General features: G+C 38.7%; 1 protein-coding gene across 4 annotated transcripts in view; it reads right to left on the bottom strand.

Annotated features, from left to right (window-relative positions):
- The window catches only part of Srek1 (splicing regulatory glutamic acid and lysine rich protein 1), a 34,269-nt gene extending 10,568 nt beyond the window's left edge, over positions 1-23,701 (bottom strand). The window contains exons 1-9 of one of the 4 annotated variants that reach the window (XM_021180528.3): positions 23,444-23,701; positions 16,478-16,611; positions 11,086-11,210; positions 8,247-8,411; positions 7,627-7,805; positions 6,362-6,492; positions 5,383-5,497; positions 1,169-1,288; positions 542-850 (exon numbers count right to left, since the gene is read on the bottom strand). In XM_021180528.3, coding sequence (XP_021036187.1) covers positions 542-850; positions 1,169-1,288; positions 5,383-5,497; positions 6,362-6,492; positions 7,627-7,805; positions 8,247-8,411; positions 11,086-11,210; positions 16,478-16,611; positions 23,444-23,604 — 1,439 coding nt within the window. In that variant the 5' untranslated portion in view covers positions 23,605-23,701. Of the gene's footprint in view, positions 1-541; positions 851-1,168; positions 1,289-5,382; positions 5,498-6,361; positions 6,493-7,626; positions 7,806-8,246; positions 8,412-11,085; positions 11,211-11,496; positions 11,621-16,477; positions 16,612-19,303; positions 23,414-23,443 lie in introns of those variants that run through there. The other 3 variants (XM_085830872.1, XM_085830871.1, XM_021180529.3) reach the window with 3 other exon arrangements.
- Positions 23,702-24,175: the final 474 nt, after the last annotated feature.

Here is a 24,175-nt window from a genome sequence, read left to right as displayed (position 1 = left end):
TATGCCTTTCTCTAAGAAAAATAGTAAGTAAAAAATTAACCAGATTTAAATATTGCATTATGAAAGACAGCTAAGTGTGTTCAAATATTTCATCCAGAAGGTTCAATGATGTAGCAATCCCTCGCTCTGCTGGAGGAAAGCTGACTTGCTAACTAAGGGTAAATGTTACTAACTACTATGTTTGCATAGAGTATTTTCCCCCTCAGTCCCTCTTAGCTAAAGTTTAAGCAAGGTGCAGTGATAGATAGCTCAGTCAGTAAAGCATTTGTCATGCAAGCATGAGGCCCCGAGTTCTGCCTCCAGAACCCATGTGGAAAAGCACAACACATGATTAACAGAAACAGACTTGGTAGCATGCATCTTTAATGCCAGTACTGTCGAGGCAGAGACAAGCAGATCCCCAGGGATAATTGGCTAATCAGCCTAGCCTACTGTGTCTTGGCCAATGAAGCACATCCAATGTCACCCTTTGACCTCCACACACCAGCACCCACAGGCATGTGCACCTACACGCACACACAGAAGTTATGTATCACCAAACCTGCTGGTACTACGAGATCGTCGTGATGCATTGTAACTTCGGGGGGGTGTTCGGGACTTCTTCTCCTTCTTCCGTTTTTCATCTGTCTCTTTGGATCTGTCTTTTTCCCGTTCCTTGTCTTTATCTTGTTCCTTCTCCTTCTCTTTGTCTCGATCCTTATCATGGTCCTTTTCCTTCTCACGGTCTTTATCTTTGTTTTTACCCCGCTCCTTGTCTTTTTCACGATCCTTTTCCCTCTCTCTCTCCTTTTCCCTCTCTTTCTCCTTCACTCTTTCCTTCACCTTTTCTCGGGTATCTTTCCTCTTGTCCCTTAAAAAAACAAACAGAAATAAATTTTTGGCTAAAATAATTCTCTCTCAAAAGGAAGAGGCCTTTCTTTCTACACAATTACCAATCCAAATCATCTGCATTGACTACAAATTAAAATTTTCTGTGTAACTCAGGTGTAGACCTGAGGTGTAGCAGGCTGAGCTGAACCACACTGGCCATATTTGCATCAGAGAAATCAATATTAATCTTAGATGCTAAAGCAATAAGAAAGTCTTACTTCTAATAAACCTGAGCCACAATTTCACATGAGTGAAAACAGTGATAAAATTTAAACTCTGTGACCACTCAAGAACTCACCGTGACCGCGACCGGCTCCTTGACTTCCGCCTTTCCCTAGACTTAGAGCGTTTCTTGTGTGGGCTCTTGGATCTACGTCTATCTTTCTGTCTTGAGCGTGACCTATTATGGGATCTACTCCTAAAGAAAAATAAATTGTAAAGATATCACAACTTATTCTTAGAATTTCAACTCCAAAAAAGCTAAGAATTCTTACATTTGAATAAGATCATTTAGAAAAACTATCCTATTTATTAAGACCTTAAATGATCCTTTTATAATGTTTTCATTATAATAGCAAATTAAATTACTGGGTAAGTTTACCTGCTATATTATATTGTGTAGAACACAAAACAAAAATAGTTTAATAGTTTTTTCTCTGTCAGGCATAGTATTGTCAGGGATAGCTTTCCTTTTCATCAAAACATCACATGCCTCAAATCTGCAGACTGTTCCGTTGGCCCAAGTTTTCACATCACAGACTGTCTCTAATTCCTGGCTTCCTTGTAAGCTAGCTATGACTCCTCTTGAGAGGAGCAGGTGTATGCTTCAACAATTTCTATAAGTGGCCATGCACTGTTTGCCACAACAAATATTAGGAAGAAAGTAATCAAGTTGTCAAAGAACACATTCATGAAAAGTGTTTTAATAGAATATATATGGAAGGATAGTACTGATGACAGTAACAGTGTAACAAATGAAGCATGAGAAATCAGATGCTCAAACATCAGACGTGATAATCTGGATCTTATAACTCTAATTATAATCAGCTAGCAAAAGAAATCCCCCCAGAAAAAACTTAACTTGGTATTTCAATTCTGAGGAGGCCCCACTGAAATCTGGGTATATTTTTAGTGTTTTTTTTTTTTTCATAATAAATATCCTAGGCACTATTTACTAAAATATAGAGTTGCTGATGTAGCTCAATGGAAGTTTGTAGAAGATGCAATGCCCTGGATGTGATTTCCAAGGCTATAGCAAAACAAAAGGACAAGTTTCCTTTAACGGGTAGCAGAACACGCACATAGCTTAAATATGGAAGTCGGAGGTATCAAGTCTGACAGTGTGGATCCAAAAGGCTGTCTTGGCACAGTGGCTGTGAGCTGGCTTAAGTCCCTGTTCTGTACTAGAAGTTCACGGTCCTCTGCAGTCTGAATCCCAGCTACACTTCCCAAGGTTATCATGAGGACTCAATCAGATGATGTTTGCAAAGTGCCTTATAGCCCTTAGCAGAGTAAATGTGTAAATTAGCATACAGGTAATCTTTCTTCCAAAGAGGTCAGGGCTATGTAAGTTTTTCACAGTATGCTTTATATACACAAAACTCATTGTCATGGTTGTGTACTTATTCAGTGTGTGTATGTGTGCGCAATGTGAGTGACAAAGCACACATGAAGGTCCGACAACAACTTATAGAGTGGGTTCTCCCTTCTAACATGTGGGTCCCAGGGACTGAATTCAGGTTCCAGGCTTGGTGGAAATAATCTTTACCTGCTGAGCTATCTCACCAGTCCCACCAATAGTCATGTTTTAGTAAAATAAATTAGAACAAATTCTACAAAAAAGGATTTTTTTTAAAAAAAAATCTGAGGTGGGCTTTGAGGCCAGAAGCCTCCCTAGACTACTCCCAATTGCTAATGAAATCTTACTAGAAAGTACATTTCTACTTATCCAAAATTTGTTTATGTATAGCTCATTTTAAACTAAAAATTATTTTCTTTTTTTTTGTTTGTTTGTTTGTTTGTTTTTTCGAGACAGGGTTTCTCTGTACAGCCCTGGCTGTCCTGGAACTCACTCTGTAGACCAGGCTGGCCTCGAACTCAGAAATCTGCCTGACTCTGCCTCCCGAGTGCTAGGATTAAAGGCGTGCACCACCACGCCTGGCTCTAAAAATTATTTTCAAATTAAATGACAAATAGCAACTTACTGTTACACTGCTTTAAAGCTCACTTGTGTACCAACTGTTTCCATTCAAACACTATTTCATATAGTTCCTAATCTGATCTGTCAAGTTTATGTAACCTAAAATACAATAATCATAGAAATACCCTTTTTTCCCCAATGCTAACTCTGTGAATAAAACAAAGAACAAAATCTGGGCAAAGCAGGAATATACTCCTCAAATCCTAGCCAAGGACAGTCACTTCTTTCTCCCTCTTTGATGGTAATCAAAGGAGCATTGAAAGAAGGAAGAGGGATGGTGGACGCAACAGTCACCACACCCCTTTTAATGAAGGCACATAGGAAGCTTTCTACTTCTACATGTATACATGATAACTGCATGCATGTGTACACAGTGTAGAGATCAAAGCCCGTGTGACCTAACACCCTTCTCCTTAAGCATGTGATATTTCTTTATTAACAGCAGATTTTTGAACTCCTTTTTTCTAGTTCTAAAATATATGATAAATTGCTACAAACTCTAAGCATCCTACGTGTTGGAGCAGGTGAGAAGTTACTGTTCACTATTTGCACTTTAGCACCCATTGTCCTATCTCTTCTGCTCTCTGAGAATTGACTGCAACTCAACTCAACTTTTAAAACTTTCATGTGAATAGTTTTCTGCTTGAGAAGCAAAATTCTCGAAACATGTGACATTATAATCTATACTGCCCTACTAAGTCAGCTGGGGAGTAGGGTAAAGTGTAGGAAGATTCTTTCAGGTCAAAATCCTCAAGTCTTATGTCTTTAATGAAAGATCTCCATGCCTCTATTTTAGAGCTAACTCATGTCTTCTTGTCATTAGCCTATGTGTATTTCAACATGTATGTGTAAAGCATACTGACAATGTATATTTGTGTGTACACATGCATGCCAAGAGCCACTAATTTCTAATTTTAGCCTCAGATATATCTATATGAAAATACAATCAGAACTGACAAATATCATTTTAAACTCTTAGAGGACATAATAAACTCTTAGAGGAAGAAAACAGTACATTAACTCAAAGACTTTCAAAGTGGGCAGGAGATGTAGTAAACACCTCAGTTACTGTCCTAACGCTTGAAAGCATGTAAAGTCTCACACGTTATCAAAGGAGCCATTGTTAATGGACGAGTTTCACTTTTCCTCAGCCTGAGAGCTTGGATGTCCTTCACAGCCACTCAAACCAACAATTAGTCTTTATTACTCATGGACACTTCCATACTTCTGTGATCTTCACTGTGCTGCCAACATTCGGCCACCCATCCACCCATCCACCCATCCGGTTCTCCATACTGCTCTATCTGTTCTACTTTCTGCAATAACCTTGGTTCTTGCTGCACTTATACTCTGGGTGACTTTGAGACAAGGTCTTGCTATGCAGGTCTAGCTGATTTGTATTTGCTATGTACACTATGCTGGCTTAAAACTTGAGGAACCTGATCTGAGCTTGCCAAACTAAGAGTTTAGGCACACCAAAGTCCCCAAAGAAGATTTTGTAAACTATGTATGGACTATACCATTAAAGGGTTAGAAGTATAGTTTACAAAAGTCAAAGAAAAATCTCTCTATTTTGCTATTTCATCTTAGAACCTCCTTGATCACCACAGAAAACGTAGACTGGTGGTCCTTGCGAGGCTTCCCTTGAGGTCTTCTCCTTTATTCCCCCACCTTACACACACAGGCACACATCTCTGGGTCATTCTCTCAGCATGCAACAAGGACTCACTACACTTCAGGCATGATTCTCAAGGACCTTCCAATCAGATCAGGACATGCTGCAACTTATACTCTCAGGTATCCTTTGCACCAAACACAAAGCAATTACATAGAAAAAGAAATTAAAATACTGAAATTATGATCAAAACTAGGACAAAAAGAACTTGAGGACAGCACTGGTGCTTGGCCTGAGGGCAGCCTGAGAGAGCTGCGGTCTGACCTCTACAGTCAGCATTAGCTTCTCTCAGAACAGAATCAAATACTTTCTGTCACATATGTGGAAAAAGCTAGTTTGGGGAAAAAAAAAAAGGTATAAAACTCATGCAAATAGAAAACTTTTCTAAAAACTAAAGATTATTGAAAATATTAAAAATTATCAATTAGAAAAGAATGCTTTCTTTTGAGCACACAGAAAGAGAAACAGTGCTGGGCAGCAGTGGTGCAGCTCTTAACTGCAAAGTTTTCATCAGAGCAATACTTTGTAACAATAAGCACACCACCAGGCAAGCAAACCCTAGTGAGATTTCTGAGTTCTGATACTTTGACATCAATACAAACTGAGAGAACACTGAGCATTGACAGTAGAGTCTCACCTGTGCTTTGACTGTGATCTCTTCCTTCTAGAGTGGGATTTTGAGCTAGACCTGGACTTTGAGCGAGTGTGGGAACGAGATCGACCGCCTTTCCTTTCATTGCTCTTTCCAGACTCTGGGAGGAAAAAACCACTTTGCAGCGTCAGCTCAGAACAATTAAAGATCCCAGTTAATAATTAGGCACAAGTGGAATATACCACATATAGTGCAAGGGGCCTACTCTCTGTACATCCTCCTCCTGTGCAATTATCCTTCAGAAACATCCAAGAAAGTCATTGCATAAACTCGTTGAGTGCAGCCACCCTGCAGCAGTACATATAAACCAGATGATTATAAACAGCTGTTCGTAGTATTTTGTTGCTGCCATAACGTAAGATTAAAACATGTCTGCAATTCCTATGACAGTGAGGCTAAGACCTTTATTTTGTTAGAACTGAATGTAAATCCCAAGTAGTAATTTAGGAAATCTAATGAAAGATAAATCACATAGACATTTTTGAGTGAACTTTAAAGTATTTAGCAACACAAATATTTGAGTAAGTTTTCCTTTAATCTGGCAAAACTGAGTATCTGGTTTGTTTGTTTGGTTGGTTGGTTTTCCTAAATTAGATGCCCTTTCTCTTGTCTTAAAATTAAAACTTTGAGGGAAAGGCAACCTGCCTACAGTTAACATTTAAACATTTACCCCTTCCTTTCTAGCCTCGCAGAAACACCCCACTCTGCTGTTGAGCAGAGCAGCCTCAGCCCTGACTTGTTTTCCTAGCGCGCTCTCTGACTGTGGCTAAAATACATGAGCCCAGTGTTAGGGCAAAGCTGGTTTGTGCTGAGTTGCTCTGAGTAAGCCACTTACTATGTCTTGAGTTTCAGTCTTCTGATCTGTGCAATGAGGGAACTGAGCAGTGAAATCCTACAATTCCTTGCAGTTCTAAGAGTCTATGGTCTTTAGGCTATGTCCTGTACAACAACACTGTGGCCTTACCTGGTTCAATGGCTGCTGAGATAAATGACTGAGCCTCCCGTACTCGCTTCATTACTTCTTCTAACTCCTTAGCTGCAGCCTGAGGTGTCATCTCAGGAGGTTTTACTATTGCATTGTTGGAGTGATTTATTCTAAATTAAAAATATTAGTATATCACAAACACACACAATAGTTTATAGCACGAAACAAATGTTAGTATGATATTCATGTTTATCAATCTGAGGACATCTCAACAGCACATAAGGAAATAAAAATAGCTAAATACAGAATAGCCAAAAGTAACCCTAGAAAGTGATGATTAATCTCTCATCTCCACCTACCATTTTTTTGCTAAACAAAGAAACTAAAGCAAGAAAAACTGAAGTCTATCTTACGCCTTCCACAACTCAATCGACCATTACAAGTTTACAAGTGCTTTACACACTCCTTAGAAAAAAGGGACCATGCTGGTAATCGGGACTAAGATGGACCACTTCCATTCTTAAGTACATTGTGCTAGGATCCTGCATATCCTAGCAGGATGAAGGGGAAGCTGACGACATGGCCATTTTACTCAATACTGTCCCGTGTCTGAGTCACAAGTGAAGAGCACCTGGTAAACCTCCCTTATTAGGCACAGTGGCTTCTGTGACACACAGACATACCTGCTGTGTCTATCTTATACACTCCACAGAGAAGACTGAGCACCCAATAACAACAGGGACTGATCATTTAAGAGTAAAATCCAAAACTGTTAACTAAGAGATCTATCTATAAAACTCAAAACCACATTCAACTTAATAATCTGCATAAATTACAATTTCTGGACTTGAGTATCTGAAAGGTGATATGAATCTTTTGCAAACAAGGTTGGCCATGAGCAAATAAACTTAATGTCTGATTTAAAACACTTCTAAATACTTAACACTATTTTCTCCCTAGGATTTGGAATTTACTCAAATTCTTATTATAAGCAATTCTGCAATTCAATTATAAGTTAAGCTGTCCTGAATCTGCAACCATCACAAAACAAACCTGACTCATAGAAAAACTGAACAGAAACATTCCTGAAGCCACTGTGTATTATAGGCAAACAATTAACTGTCAACTACATATTAAAAAAGAGAAACCGGTCTTATGGTCTCAGTGTCATGCATTTCACTTATTCTTAACACAGTCTTCCTTTCCACAAATTGCCAATTACTATTTTTTTAAAGCCTTAATTAAATCAAACACTTTACAGCTTTTTCTAAGTCATTAGAATTTCTTTGTTGAAGATTTCTTACTTCAGTGGCCTGTCTCCAAACATAACTCCATTAAAAGCAAGAGCCCTTGGTACAGAATTTTGGTCTGCAAATTCCACAAAAGCAAACCGAGTTGGCTGAGTCTCATCACCTGCCATCCGAACAAACTTCACTTCTCCAACTTGTTTAAAAAATTCAAGTAGTTGATCAGCTGTCGTTGTCTGAGGAAACAGAGTGACATTTTAATTCAATAAATTCTTTTCCCCTTTTAAAATCAGGTAGGTAAAGCAGTTAATGCGTGCAGGGGGAGGGGCACATTTTCTTTAGTGATGAGGCGACTAGCGAGGTCCCCATGTTCCTATCAGTAACCCTTGCCTATGATCCTGATGTCCAATCCCATTACACTTACTGGGTCCCAAGAAAGGCATGGAAGTAGAAGAGGGCTAGCTGGGAGGAGAATGGGGACCAACGGGGGTGGGAAGGGGCCAAGGGGGCAAGGGGAGAAATGAGTATCATCAAAATACATGTGAAAACATTATAATGAAGCCCACTATATAATATATGCCAATAACCATACTTTAAAAACAAACAAGTAAATAATACTTTGTCAACAGAATTTTTAAAAATAAGCAGCTACCACCACCCAGTTTCTTCTTGATTACCTGTGAATTCAAATTTCCAACATAAACTGTTCTCCTAATTTCATCAATTTTGGAAGGATCCACATTTCCCATAAGTGGCGGCTGTGGGATCTCTCCAAGTGTTGTAATATTTGGGTCCAGTGCTGCTGCTGGGATAGCTCCCAAACTGCTAAGTGAAACACCAAGCTACAAAAAAACAAAAGTAAGCTATCAGGAAGTTTCCACTGGTGTCCAAAGCACTGTTCTCTAACCCTGTAAGCAGTAGGTCAACCCTGCATGAATGGAAGAAGGAAGCGGACTCCTTCCTTTAAGCTACATGTATCTGTTTTGTTTTATTTAATTTAATTAATTAATTAATTTTTTTTTTTTTTTTTGGTTTTTTTCTTGACAGGGTTTCTCCGTATAGCCCTGGCTGCCTGGAACTCACTTTGTAGACCAGGCTACATGTATCTGTTTTAAGAAAACAAACATTTCCTTAATTGTCGGGGTATTTACCTACCTTTAGAGTGATACTAAAAATGAACAGTATTTTCCAATGTTCAGTATAGTTATATCCTGTGATCACCATAAACAGCATTATTGTATACTGGGCCAATGCCTTGGAAAGAAGGGAGGTTAAGTTTCTGGGAGCCTGTCATGACACTATCCCTGTCCATCGAGCATTCAGTACAGAACTTTCTAATGCGTCTTTCTGTCTGATGGTCCCTCAGTTACTATATGCTGATTCATCAACACTGAATACATGACCAACTAAACAACATGAAACTTTTCTCCATTTCCATCACACTGACTAAGCTTTTTTTTTTAAATGCACTGTGTATGGAGAACTATCTAAAGAGCAAATTACATACAAAAACAGAATTGCAAAGAATATGGCACTAAACAGACTTCACTCACACCTGTCTGCAAAGTGAGTACTAAGACACAGCAGGAGCCACTTGGCTTCATCTGGAAATGCGCACCTCATGGGACTCAAGTTCCTAGTTACCCTGGAGTATGTGTCTGCTGCAGACAGTGATTTGGGGGTTTCAAAGCCTTTTACTAAGTGAATGAATTCACAAACACAGAATTTGCAAGTGTTAGCTGTATTTCGGTGATTCAAAAACACCAGCTGGGTGAGTTTGTAATCATTACTACAGCATTTAGGTTTACTGAATTAGTAACATAATCCTTGTTGTCAGCATGAAAACAGTGGTATTACAGAATCCAATTTTTTTTAAAAAACGTAAGGAATAAATGGTAGCACATAACAGTAATCTCCATGCATCAGAGGCAGGCGGACCAAGAAGAGCTCTCGGCTCTTAGTGAGAGCTGAAAGGAAGCTGAGGCTATATGAGACCCTGACTAAAGAAAAGACTAAGAGGAGGGAGGAGTCATAGAGAAATTAAATGACCTGGTAACGCCAGGCATCAACATCAACAAAATAAAGCTGAAACAGACAAAAGTTCAAGAAAAATCTGGAATGGTGAGCTATTTTTTATGTGATAATGGAAGGGGGGGGGGGACGACAAAAACCACAGAATCATCTTTTCTTAAAATTTTAAATTTTATGTTTATGTGTGCACCACAGAGACTGGAAGAGGGTATGGGGTAGCCTAGAAGTGGAGTTCCAGAAGACTGTAAGCCACTTCACAAAGGTGCTGAGAACCAAACACAGGTCCTAGGCAAGAGCAGTAAATGCTCTTAACTGCAGAACCGTTTCTCTGGGCCCCACTGACTAAGCTTTCTAGAACATTAGTAAAGTCAGTGTTAGAACACGTTAGGAGACATGTTCACCTTAAAGTGTGTTTAAAGAGACAGAAGTTCTCAGAATTTTAAAGCATGTTCGACATTTGACAGCAGTAACACAAGGTTTTTAAAGAAATACAATCATTTTCATTTCTACTTGTGCTCCTCATAAAAGTGATCCCTGACAATGAGTACAAATACACTGTAAATGACCAAGATTCAACAACTGTTAATAACAGCACTTTCTAAAGATGAAAAAGCAAGTTTACAAAACCACTGTCACTTACTTTTGTCAGTGGCCAGTCTCATTTTTTTAAAAACATGTGAGGTCATGTTGCCTCTAATCAACTTAAAAATAAAATTCAAATGCCTCCCTATGATCTAAAAAATACTACCAAGCCAGTATCCTGTCCAGTCTTAAACCCTCGTTCTCTCCCTTCGCTCTCTTCCAGTCAAACTGAGCAGCATTAATTCTGCAAGCACAGGAGTTTAACGAAAAACCGTCTTGCTCCATGGTCTACAGTAGAATGCTGGATAAGACTCTTAAGTTTCAGAAGCCACTTCTACAACCAGAACAAACTGACCACCACAATCATCAGGTTTATACACACCTATGAAACACTAGCAAGTTAACAAGTCACAGTCCTTACCTGATAAATGGCCCTCCTTAAAACAGAGGAGGACCAGAATCTTTCTCACACAAAAAAACAAGCCCAGTAATGGTTATATCTTTCCTTTACTGAGAAATCAGAAGATATTAATTACTGCTTAATTCTACACAGCAAAAATGTAAGGATTCTGTTGTAGTTTACCTTGTTCGTAATGCTTTTTCCATTACCAAAATTTATCTCCCTTAAAATGGACTTAGTCCTTGTGTTTCTCCTGAACTGAGAAATGTAACTGGGCCTCCAAGTCTATTATCCATTATTCCTATTTGAATTTTCAAATGTGAACAAGCCCCCAATTATTTCAGAGTAATTCCCAAAGCAACATCAACTGAGATGATGTGGGATACATTTTTAAGCATGGACTTTGAATGGCTGTCACCAAGCCAAACAAAACAAAGTAAAAATGTCTTACTCCTTACTCAATCTATGCATAGGCCAGTGCTCACACCATCAAGAGGACTTACACTACTCACTGCCGTCAGAGGACTGGAGGTCGGGATGGGAAGTAACCCCGCACCAGGTACCAGGCTTGTCATGGTTGGAGCAGGAGCCAGTAAAGAGAGGGCTTTGGCTTCTTCTGGGATTTTACCTGCAGAGGCAAGTTCCAAACATTAGGGAAAGCAGAAACACCACACCAACTTTACACTATGATTTTACAATTACCCTTGCACTTAAAAAATAATAATAATAAATGAATCTATCTATCAGATCCATACAAAGAAACAAATAAGAACATAAGGCTTTCCTTTTATCCTGCTCTATTAGGAAAAATAAAAGTGAGCAAAACTTCAAAGACTAACAATCTCATTAATGGAACATTATTTTAAAAACTGAATAATGTAGACAATTATTTAACACTTTGAGCTATGGGTCACCTGTACTGGAAACTTAATGTTCATGAACCAAACGATATCAAGCATGGACGCTTTCCCAGGACGCTGTTTTCGCGGTGATCGAAAGTTGTGTTACACATGACAACCGTTCGTGTTGGCTGCGTCACTAATAGCACACAGAACATCAGATACAGAAAAGAAGAACATTTTTTAAAGTTTAATCCCCAGAAATGGCAAATAACCAAATTAGTTAAAAAAGAAAAAAAAATAAAGAAAAGAAAAAAAAGAAAAGAAAAGAAAAAGAAAAAAAACAAAACAAAACAAATATGTGCGAATTGAAATTTGCTCCATAATGAGTGTCTCTATCCTGTTACTGAAGCTACCTACTTGAGAAGCAAACAATTTTAATAATCCCTCCAAAAGACTCCACTCAACCTCAAATAAACAGAGGAAAACAGAAAACTTAAACACATAATCAACTTGAATTTAAAAAAGTCCATACCCACTCATCAATAAGGCACTTCACCGACTAATGCCTAGAGAGAATCCAATCCCAAAGATGCCTTAGGCAACTGATAAAAAAAATCAGGGACTGAACCAACAAAATTTCCCTAGTCTCAGGAAACTTCTTAAAACACTAACTTTAGATGCAGTTTATGTTTACTTATCTGAGAACAATAACTAATGCTTACAAATGTTTTCTTATAAAGCCTGTAATTTTCTAACAGGAGTAATAATAAAATCATTTTAGTAATAGTAAAACCATTTAAGAAAATATGCCTGCAACTTTAAAAAATGTATGAATTTTCAAAAAATTGAAGTTCATGATCTGCCATATTTGGTTCCTGAATTTAAAACAATTTGACAAAAACTAAAACTCATATTTTTCTATCTTCTTAGTCAAAAATGGGAAGTGGGTATATTTCTCAAACTTGATTAAATATATATATTACCATTTCTATTAATTCATTAAGAGTGTCTTAAAACTGCTTTTTTAAAAATCACACAAGCTGAAATCTATGTGGTAACTTTTCAAAAGCATTATGCCTTGGTTTCAGTGGTAAATCCTATTTACAACAACCAGATGCACAGAGATAAATAGCTAAACAATCTCTCACGAAAGACTTCAAAGCACAGATGGAATTCAAGTTGTAATTTAAAACTTTAGATAATGGTTTTAGCTTATCTATAGAAAAAAAAAAAAACAAAAACAGAATTACAGTTTAGCAGCTTTGGCAAATGCATACTTTCTAATTCTACAGCATCTAAATTTATCTAATTTAAAAAATGAGGTTATTACTTTTAAATTCTGAAGGACAAATTTCTTAACATGCAGAATGATAATTAAGCCTTTCTGAAGATATAAAATAACAATGAACTACTATTATTACTACTCATCTACATATACCCATATATAGACTATTTATATTAGTATCACATTCATTGTATCTATTAAACACACAGAGATCTTTCTTAAGGTTTAAAACCTGAACACCTTTGATGAATGCCTGCCATCCCAGGTATACACTCTATGCTTCGGTACCCTAATTTATTCTAACCTGAGTTGCAATCTAGTAATGTGTCAAATTTAATATTATTTGTCAATAACCAGACCCAGCTATCCATACAGTATAGAGACTACACAGACAATAAGGTATTCAACATGAACCAAATTCATTACTTAGTACTGTGAGGCCTCAGCTCTGTCTTAAGTATTAGTAGACTATCAGATTTTCCCTACCTCATAACAATAAACTGTTAAAAATCAGTGACTTTAAGCTCATATTATTTCTGTCTTATTCTAGTAAAGATACTCTTAAGGAAAACTCCATTGTACTATTCCAAACTCTAACTCTGTAACCCGCGTCCTCTAAAGCTCCCCTGGAGGACAGAGAAGTGTCAAACAAGGAAGCATTTAGCATTTTCCCCAAACTACACTTCAAAGCGGAGGCAGACATCTCTCCTACTACTGTGAGTTCTCACTTCAGAGTCCACTTCAAGGGCTAGTAACTTCTGAAGAGTTTTCAACAAAAAAGTTCAAGCAAACAAACAAACAAATGCATGCAAATAAATAATGAACACTTTTCTCCATTTCCCCAGAAGCTACAAAAGGCTTCATAACACCAAGGTAATAAAAGACAAAGACCTCCCCCTACCTTCAGATGGTAAAAGAAATGCACTTATTTTCCTTGATGGTTTTATATGCCTACAGTTCTAAGGGAAGGACAAAAATTATAAGGCATCAGTTGGTTTTTATGAGAGATGTAGACTTAGGGAAAAATATGCACTGAGCCCATCAGGAAATGTTCCTAAGATTCTCGTAAGTGTTTTAATGTTTGAAGATCAAAATGTACCTCAGCAGCCCACAAGAGCAGCCCGAAGGCCTGAGAATCTTCACAGCATTGCATCTAACTCAAGGCAGGACAATTTGGTTCATCTCAAGGTTGAGTTCTGTTAATCATTCCCCATAAATTTGCAACGTATTATGACCTCTTAATGGAATACCATTCAGAAAGAACTGGAAAACCAGCTCATACGTTAAAAGTGGAAAGATTTAACAAAACAAAAACAAAACAAAACAAAAAAAGGGACAAAAGGAAAAGAAATGAAATTAAAGCAAAACAATAAAAACAGAGACAGGGCGTCCATCTTCTGCGGTTCAGACTCCGATCTCATTTCCCCAATGAAGGTTTCACTTGGCGGCAGGTTTAGTGGCATGGCAAACAATGCCTAACTCAGGCAAGTGTAACAGGTCTGCCTTGGCCAGTCTAGTCATCTAATAATGCACAAATATCACATAGAGAAAACATACAAAACCAAATTAATAGTCAAAATCCATCTACCAGAAAATGTGGACATAAAGTTATGACTGACGATTAGGCTCACACCTGTTACGTTGATCTTACTTTTTCTAAATGTTAACATTTATAAAAAGAAATCTGAAATGCACGTAACAACAAGAAGGTCATATTTAGACAAGTATAATGAATGAAGGTATATTTTTTTCAAAACGGCACATTGTATTAACAGTAGTCCCTGTTTAATGGGTATCAATACCACTTTTCCACTTTCTTCTCACATTACTGCCTGAACTAAAAAATAGCAAACTAAAAGAAATTAAAAACTTTGATAAAATGTTTTCTGTGGCCTTTCCTGTTTACACCAGTGCGCTTCTATGGTGCTGAAGCATGCACAGAGTCAACTGTGCAGGGCACGCATCCACAGCCCCTTGCAGCTCTCAAGAGCATCCTGTCCTGCAGACTGCCTTTGTCTGCTTCTCTCACTCTGCTCTTCTTGCTTGTTTAATATAACAATGCATTACTTTGCTGGGTGCATAATCAGACGTAGCAGCTCTAAAAGTCATCAGCTATACTTGAAAAAAAAAGTTTAAAAATCGTATCTTATTAAGGTACCTTAAGATACTTTATTAAGGTACAGATTAAAAAATGCAGTAAATTTTTAGATTTGCATGTCCAAAAAATAGTAAAGTTTTCTCGAAAAATGGTAGCATCAAAAGTGCTTAAAGTTATAGCTGACTGTTTTAATCAGTCAAGTAAAACAAACTACACTAAAGCCTCCCATAACCGTGCAAGTTTCTTACAAATCAGTCTCTCTGACTGTATGGGATTACAGCAAGGTTCCAACAACAGCTTAAAATTCTTCCTTCCAAGTCAGTAGTGATAAAAGCCTACACTATATACTTTTCTGCTATTTCCAGTTGAAGGTTTTTTTTTTTCCTGTGTACTTTCATAGCATGGAACTCTGTAGAATTAAACTTCTTCCTCTCTCACCTTACTCCCCAACTCGGGGCTCACAGTGCTCTTAAGACAAGAATCTATTGGCAAATCATTTCCTTTTCAGCACGTTTATCTTCCCTGTCTACTCTACCCCGCAAACACAAGAAATATGCTGTCCAATTCATCTGGGGGAGAAAAAAGAAACCAGAACTTCCTGTTCTGGGATTTCAAAATTACCATTCTGGGAGGAGCTTTATTTTATAATGCTCTTAATATTCCAAAACAGGCATTCTGAAACAAGCGTAAAACTCCCAAAGTGCAGCACAATCCAGATGAACTAATGGTTTTCATGTAAACCTAGTAACCACAACAAGTTTTAAAAATTACATATAAAAAGTCCATTAAATTTTTTCTAGCATACTTTTATGCTACAAAAGTTACTAGCAAAAAAAAAAAATTAAAATGTATGTATATAAGCCAGTCAGTACTCTAAGTTAATTGTACATTAAAATTGTCAAAATCAACAGCCAATTATATATGAATGTTTCTGGAAAAACATAAAAATTTAATAATAATTAGCTCTTACAGCAAGGCGAGACGTAAAATTTAACAAGAAACCAGAAGACTTGGGGCTTCACTCCCACCTCTGATCTCACTCTCTGATGGAGGCTTTAAAAACTGCTTTCCAGTTACCCTCTACAGTAAGCCAATCGAAGAAAAAAGTTTCAGGTGTATAACAAAAATAACACTGAATATGAAATAATAGTCTCGTAACAATTGAGAGAAACTACCTTAAGAGGATATTTGAAAGAACAAACTGAGTATTTTTCAAATGGATATAAAATATCACAACCCCAATTTGACTGAATATATATATTATACTTTACTTGGAAAATTCTTAACTCTGTCCTCATGAGTATATGCTTACATATACAGTTAAAATATTTTTTCATAGCAACTTAAGTTTTTAAATTCTAAAAAGCTCTTTTTTACAATCTGGCTACAGAAAAGCCAAAGCCAACTATAATAGGCAAATATTTGATAAATTTTCTAAATGTTCAGTTGCAAAATCTCAAATATCCGTAAATAATAAACTAAGCACTTCAGTACAATTTTCCACAGGTGTTTTTTTCTTCAAATTTCATTCTTGTTTTCACACACACCAATGTGAGTGTGCACAGACAGACTCACACATAGAGTACTGGCCAATTTCCAGGAAAGCTAAAGGCTATAGTAACAGACAGGACAGATATTAAAACAATAAGAAAAAATCATAAGATACCAACCTTCTGCACAAGGAACTACTATCAGAGCTCTGTCAATAAAAACCGTGTTAGTTAGATGCTGGGCCACACCAACACTTGATGGGTCACGAAACTTAATATAACATACTTTGGAGGAAAAAGCAAGAGGTGTATTGCTGCAAGATAAAAAGAAAACAAATGGATTAATAAACATTTGCATGGTTTTATAATTTTCACTTGAAATTTCTTTCATCAGACAGATAATTTTTGTTGCTAAATATGACTAACACATGAAATAACAAATTTTAGTCATTTAACACTGACTTGTCTGACAAAAACAGAGGTCACTCTAGGGGTGCCTACAAATCAGTCAGCCCTTGATAACATGTTATCAGTCAAAATCCCTTTTTGTTGCCATCCTCAAGACTTCAAATTGTAGCCTCTCTCACCCCTAACTGATCGCCAACATTTATATTACTAAAGCTGTGGTAAACCCATAACTAGTGTAGCATGGGAGGCCCTGGGTTCAATGACACCAAGCCAAAAAAAAAAAAAAAATTACTGAAAACATCATAGTTATCATATAATTAGATAATATGGAACCAAACAAGGGGTTTTTGCATGACTTCAGGCTAGCAAAAACAAAAACGTTTTACAAACAAAATATTATGTAATTTATTTTGCAAAATAGTAGACACTCTAGTCTATTTAACTCATTATACTATTTCTCATTAAGTCACTGAGTAACTGTTTAACTAGTAATTTCAAAGTCACATTTTTAAAAAGACTTTATTTTTAAGTGTAGATATACACATGTGAATGCTAGTGACCAATAAGTCCAGAAGGTATCAGGTCCCCTGGAACTGGAGTTCCCAGGAGTTGCCCAAAGTGGGTGCTGGGAACCTAACAGTAGTGTGCAGACTCTAACTACTGAGCAACCTTTGCAGCCCCTCCTGTCACTTTTCTCACTAAAATTGTGCTCTGTGATCCATCATACATAACAACAAATCTACCTTTAAAACAATGCACAATAACACTAAATGGACTAGATCCACAATCACCAAATAGATGATTCTATTAGATAAGTATCTAGATTAGAGTAACGGAAGTGGGAAGACCCACACTAAATATGGTTGGTACTATTCCCCCAGGCTACATAAAAAAGAGAAAGCTGTGTCAACACCATATTGAGGACTCTCTCTGCTCCTATGTGACCGTGAAAGGATTGTTTGACCCCCAAATGGAGCTGCAACGCAGAAGTTGAGGACGACTGATACAGTACTTCAGTGTTCAGTAATTTTCATTTTGTGGTATGGTACACTTGTGCATGCTAGGCAGGCATCTGCCACTGAGCTACATGCACCCCAGGCCTTAAGCAACTTTCTTAATCTTCATCTCCCACCAAGCCCAACTTCACAATTATTTTGTAAACATGTAAATATTTCAGCTTTGAAAAGAGTTATACTGAACATTATAGATTTCATATAGATGCTGACAAACAAAAGTTTATGTTTGCTGGGCAGTGGTGGCACATGCCTTTGATCCCAGCACTAGGGAGGCAGAGGCAGGCGGATTTCTGAGTTCGAGGCCAGCCTGGTCTACAGAGTGAGTTCCAGGACAGCCAGGGCTACACAGAGAAACCCTGTCTCAAAAAAAAAAAAAAGTTTATGTTTATTATTATTATTTTGGTATTATTATATTATTTTCAATACAGGGCTTCCCTGTATATCCATGGCTGTCCTGGAACACAGGGAATACTAAGATTAAAGACATGCATAAAGGCATGTATCACCACTGCCAAGTATGAAAACTGTTTTAGTTATGTTTATAAATCATATGCTTAGATCTTTCTAGTATATCTGAACTATCTAATAGAACTATTTTTCTTTATCACCACTTTGATTATTTTGTGATACTAGGGACCCTCTCAGGGCCTCAAACATGCCAGACAAGTTCTCTTAACTATGAAAAACACTTCTAGCCCCTAGCACTTTAACATCTAATTTTGATCTACAGGGTCTCCTATTGTTGCACAGGCTTACTGAATTTCAGATCTTCCTTTCTCAGGTTTACAGGTAGCTGGGGTTACACACACAGGCCACCAAAACTCAGGACCACAGTTTTACTTTTTAAAAAGTTACATACTCTGTTTTATCTAAAAGTAATAAGCCTCTATAGAAAGCAGATGTCTGCCAGGCACCGTGGTGATGCACACCTTAAATCCCAGCCTTTGGGAGACAAAGGCAACTCTAAGTTCAAAGCCAGCCTGGTCTATAAATCTAAAGAAACCCTGTCTCAATAAACTAAATTAAAAAAAAAAAAAAAAAAAAAAAAAAAAAAAAAAAGCACTGTCTAAAAGTAGTAGATTTTTTACCTCATTTGTTGAATCAAGTTTTAGGTTTTTTTTAGAATATAAAACTTCTGAGTTTTTTTTTTCTTGGTCTTTCTTTCTTTCTTTTTAATATCCTGTTTTGGGGGTTCTTTTGTTTTGGTTTTTTGAGACAGGGTTTCTCTGTTTAGCCCTGGCTGTCTTGGAACTTACTTTGTAGACCAGGCTGGCCTAGAACTCAGAAATCTGCCTGCCTCTGCCTCCCGAGTGCTGGGATTAAAGGCGTGCGCCACCACACCCGGCTAACTTCTGAGTTTTAAGTGGAGACATTTAAAAACAAAACAAACAAACAAAACCCACCTCTAGGAACAGGTTAAATTTCTGGAGTCCTAATTGAGTATTTTTTCATGAAACATGGTAATGTTACAATGTTACCTTACAAATGCCAATGCAGTTACCAATATGTCTAATATTTTATTAGTACTTCTAGATATAGGTATATCTAGAAGATGTGTCTAAAGATGTAAAGTGGTTCTCACCCTTCCTGATGCTTCAACCCTTTGACACAGTTCCTCATGTTGTGGTGACTCTCAACCATAAAGTTATTTTTGTTGCTTCTTGGCAACTGTAATTTTGCTGTTTGAATCTTAATGTAAATATCTGTGTTTTCCAATGGTGATCTCTGTGAAAGGGTCATTTGATCCCCAAAGAGGTTGCGGCCCCCAGCCGAGAACACCTGCTTCAGAAGACCTATCAAAATGACATAGTCCAAAACATGGACAAATAGTTTTATGTATGCAATTATTGACTACCACAGCATTTACCTAAGGACTCCAAAAGTACTTTGGATGGCACAAATCTCCAAGTCTTTCTTAGGAAGCACTGACATAGCCTGCAGACCCACCAATCACTGCTGATGATCAACATTTCCAAATGCATCTTGCTTAAACACATTTATTTGTAATTAAAACTTTTAAAGATAACCAACATATAATGTCAGAATTTCAAAAACACTCAACACAGCACATGTCTAAATATTACTTTAAAGCACAGCAATATGAAAAGTGCTTATTACAGATTAAGTTAAAAAAGTTTATAATCACAGTGTATGACTCCTTTGATTACACTGTATTATAATAGGCACATATAGAGGACCAGAAGAAAAAACATGCTAATGAAAGGAGTTTGGTGGAGTGATGTTAAGATCACAGACTTTCTTGTTCTCCATCCTATAAAGAATGGCTGTCATAGTTAAGTAGCCCAAGAAGGCCCTGGTATGTTGAAAGCTTGTTCCTAGGCTACTATTGTTTCTGAGGTTATCCAGCTAAATGCACTGGTAGGGGGTGGGGCAGGCTACAGCACCAGTGTGTACCTTGGAGAAGATTTTATCTTGTTCCTGGCTCCTTCCTGGGGTCTATTTCCTAACCACCTTATTTCTGCTTGGCCATAGGCTAACAATCAGAACCAGCCAACACATTATGAAGCCTTTAAAATCCTGAGCCAAAGAACTCCCTGTCTGATGAGCTTAGGTGTTTGCCATGGCAACAAATATAACAGACACAGCATATGTAATTTCTTAAAGTTAACTAAGTTACTTTAAGTAACTAAGTTACTTAAGTAAACATACTTTTACTTTGGTTCTTGGAACTTCAAAAACCAGAAAAGTAGGACCCCAGAGCAAGCAAGAAAAACTGCACAGGTGAAAATCTCCCTGGTGTTAGAAATGAAAATTGAATTCCCTTGGGGGGAGGTTAGTCAACTGAAGGCAGGCACAGGGGAGCATGGAGTGTACTGATACTCCCACCTGTGCTGCTTGCTACACTACTATGTTCAAAGCTGTAAGAATTCATTCATCTCCACACCATGCTCATTTTTCTGTATAAAAATTACATTACAATGATAAGTTTACTGAAAAAAGCAATTTGTATAAATAGGTATTCAGGAACTATGAAATTCAATTATTGTGCAAAAAGTAATTCTGGTATATAATTATCTGGCAACAGGAAAAAATGTCAAATAATTCTTACTATGTTCAATGAATGCCTACATACATCCGTTTTTACATTCTATATTATCTGTGCAAGTGTATGCACAGTGCACCTGTAGAGGGAGGTCGGAAGACAACTTTCAAAAACTCAATTCTCTCCTTTCACAGTGGGTTCTAGGACTGAACTTGTGTTATCAGCCTGGACCCATATTATTGGCCTGTTTACATTAATGTTTAAAAATTAAAATGAACCCCCTCTCCCTGATCTGTAGGTTCCTGGCACTCACATAAAAGCAGGGTGTGGTGTGGCTGGACACCAGCACTCCAGGTAGCTCCCCAGTAAGTCAGCTAAGCCGGTCTGCTGGAGCTCCAGATCAGAGAACGATACTCAAAAAATAAAGCGAAGAGCAAAAGAGGAAGACACCTGATGGGACCTATTTTCACATTTCACTAAAGAAATGTATCTCTAATTTTAAATCAAACAACTGTTCGACTTCTAAATAGTAATCACAAAGCAACGTTTATATGATAATTAAAACAACTATCATTATCTTTGACAAAAGTACTACTGACTGAATTTTTATATACTTCAGCCCCAAACTACAAGTACATCCTTAATGACCAGCTAGCATAACTGCACTGCAGAGAGGAAAACCTGCTAATAAAGTTTATCACTACAAAATCAGAATGAGGCTCTACTCCTAAACTTAGGAAAACTAGGGAAGAGTTGAGTTTTTCTCTGGCAACAACTTTGCCAAAGGAATAATTGTGACATACTGACTCTATTTTAAACAGCAGAGCTTTTTACCCCCTTTGATCTTTAAACCCCAAGTAATAATATTATTTTCATGCAGGGAGGAAATTGGATTTATTCAAGACCAGCCGTGAAGAAGACAGGGGAGGCTCTTTAAGATGCATCTTCCCAAATGCCAGTTAATACCTGGCAGTGTGTTACCCTCATTCAAACGGCATTCCATTGGGAGTAAAGACCATTCTGTAACATATTTCTTCAGACCCTCTACTGCCCCAAAGTTAATTTACAAGAGGTCATGGGCAGAGTATTTTACTGACTGGCTTGATACAGCCCTCCCTCCTAGGAACCCGAGTACATAAGCTGATGGCTGAAAGTATCTTCAAATGTTAAGAGATACTACAAACGTTAGTGCCATGGTTACATCAAACCTTAGGCTCATGCACTTATGCAGGGTTCTTGTCGAAAATATATTGCTTGAATCTCAGACTATATGTCATTCTACTAACCTACATCACAAAATGTCAACATCATTAGATTTTTAAGTGAGGAAGGGGCCTTTTCTAGACTGGAGATAACCAAGTATCATGGTATTCTCCGAACACATACAAGATAAAAGGGGGAGGGGAGCACTATTAAAACATTAAATTTTCTTCCTCTTTTCTTATCTTTTGTTTTGTTTTTTTGAGACAGTTTCTCTTCACCCAGAGAGCACTGGCCACCAGGGTGGGCTTGAACTCAAGAGATCCCAGGCTCTGTCTTCTACAGTGCTGGGATTAAGGCGCCTGGCACCGCGCCCAGCTAGAATAAATGAAAATTTAATAATCACCTGCACCAAGTGAAAAGAATACTGATAGGTATTCACTGTTTCACTTCAACTTTTTTGAATGCATGGAATATTTCCAAGAATAAAGGAACTAACATTAAATAGTCACATTCGTAAGAAATCAATTTGTAGCGGTTCTGCTACTTACAGAGAGTAGAGAGAGAGATTGTTCTGTGTGCATGACTATGAAATAAGCCAAAATCTTTTCCCAAAAAAATCGTGGGCAACTTTTCCTTCAAATAATTTTAGCATAAAGAACAAAATACCGTGGCCCTTAGTATTTTCTTAAAGTTTATGAGTGTGAGAATGTTACGAACGGTAAAACCATTACAAGTTATCCGATTAGCTAATGTTGCATAAGGGAAATTTACCACTTCAAGTACACTGCCTAAGAAGCGATGTCGACATATCAATGCCAATTAAGCGCTGGATTTTAAACACATGTACACAGTAGTGATATAATTCTGCACCGATTTATACTTTTTGAAACGTCTGAGCCAGCGTGACCTTCTTGGAGAAGAAAAAAAATCAGGCTGTTGCCAAAAGGAGAGATTGACGTGATCCTTAAGATCGTGAATATGGGCTCGGTTAGAAAAACCAAAACGATGGTAAATGTCGAAGATCACCCCGGAGAACAAAAACAGCCCCGATTCCATGTTGTCATCCGCTCGCTCCCTCAGCAGCGCTAGCAGCCTGACATTAAGACCTAGAAGTCCGGGCGTTGGCGTTGCTGGCGTTCTCCACGATTCTCCCAGTGCAAAAAAAACGTTATAGGCATTTGCCATGAGGACTGTCGCCGGCCCACCTGCGGCCATCTTAAGTTCGGGGGAAACCAAAGGCCCGGGGCACCCAACTCCAAGGCCGGGCATCAACCACAGTCCCGGAGGCCCGAGAGAGGAAGGCACCCCTAAGTCCTCTGCAGGGACCCCGCGTGGAGCTCAATCAACAAAACCCCACCGCGGAGAGGCCCCGCGGCCGGCCGGGTGCCCTCATCAAACATGGCCGCCTAGGAAAAGCGCGCGGTCACGTGACGCCCGCGCTCGCCCCGCGCCTCCCTCGGCGCCCGAGGTCTGGATGGCGGCGCGCCCCTCCCCCCGCCGGGCTCCAGCACTCACTCTGGGGGGTAGAGCCGTAGCTCCTCGATTTCTCCTAGGAAGGAAAAGAGCGTCCTCATCTGCTCGCTGGTCACCGCCGACGAGAGGTTCGTCACCTGAATCACCGTCGTAGGGAAGAGGCCGAAGCCTAAGCCCAAGCCGAAGCCGCCGCCGCTGTTCATCCCGGCCTCGCTGCCGCTGCCTTCCCGCTCCCCAACGTCCACGACGCGTCAGCGACGGAGCCTGGGAAGCGGAGGCGCGCGGCCGCGAGCGCGCTCCCGAGAGCTAATTCTCCGCGCCCGGGCAAGTCTAGCCGCCCATCGCACAACTCCCCTGCTCCGGGGGCTGCGCGCGCCGACCGGAAGCGTCGCCCTGGCAACGCGGCGGCTCCCCGCGGGTCCTGGCGGCCGCAGCCCGGGGTCAGGTCGCCGGGACTGTTGCTAGGCGTCACTAGGTTTTCAGAGAGGTTTACCTGCTGCTGCAGTGAGGGTTGCAGAGGTTGTGCCTACAAACTCCATCACTTCTCGATGCTTCTGTCAGCTAAGCAGCTCGGCTCTTTCTCCAAATCAGGCGGGGGAACCCAGAGGCCTGGGCTGCAAGTGGTAAAGGGACAATGACATCTGGACATTATACATTAATACCTGACCAAACAATAGCTTCATTATTAAATTCAGGCTGCAACCCCACTTAACCTATTTTCAAAATTGGCAGGCACCCTGATTATGAGAATTCTTGGAAAATTTCACACCAACT

Source organism: Mus caroli, unplaced genomic scaffold, assembly GCF_978045245.1.
Source record: "Mus caroli unplaced genomic scaffold, Mus_caroli_1 scaffold_15, whole genome shotgun sequence".
Lineage (NCBI taxonomy): Eukaryota > Metazoa > Chordata > Mammalia > Rodentia > Muridae > Mus > Mus caroli.
The sequence above is the reverse complement of the archived record's forward strand: the minus strand, read 5'-3'. Positions and strand labels throughout refer to the sequence as shown.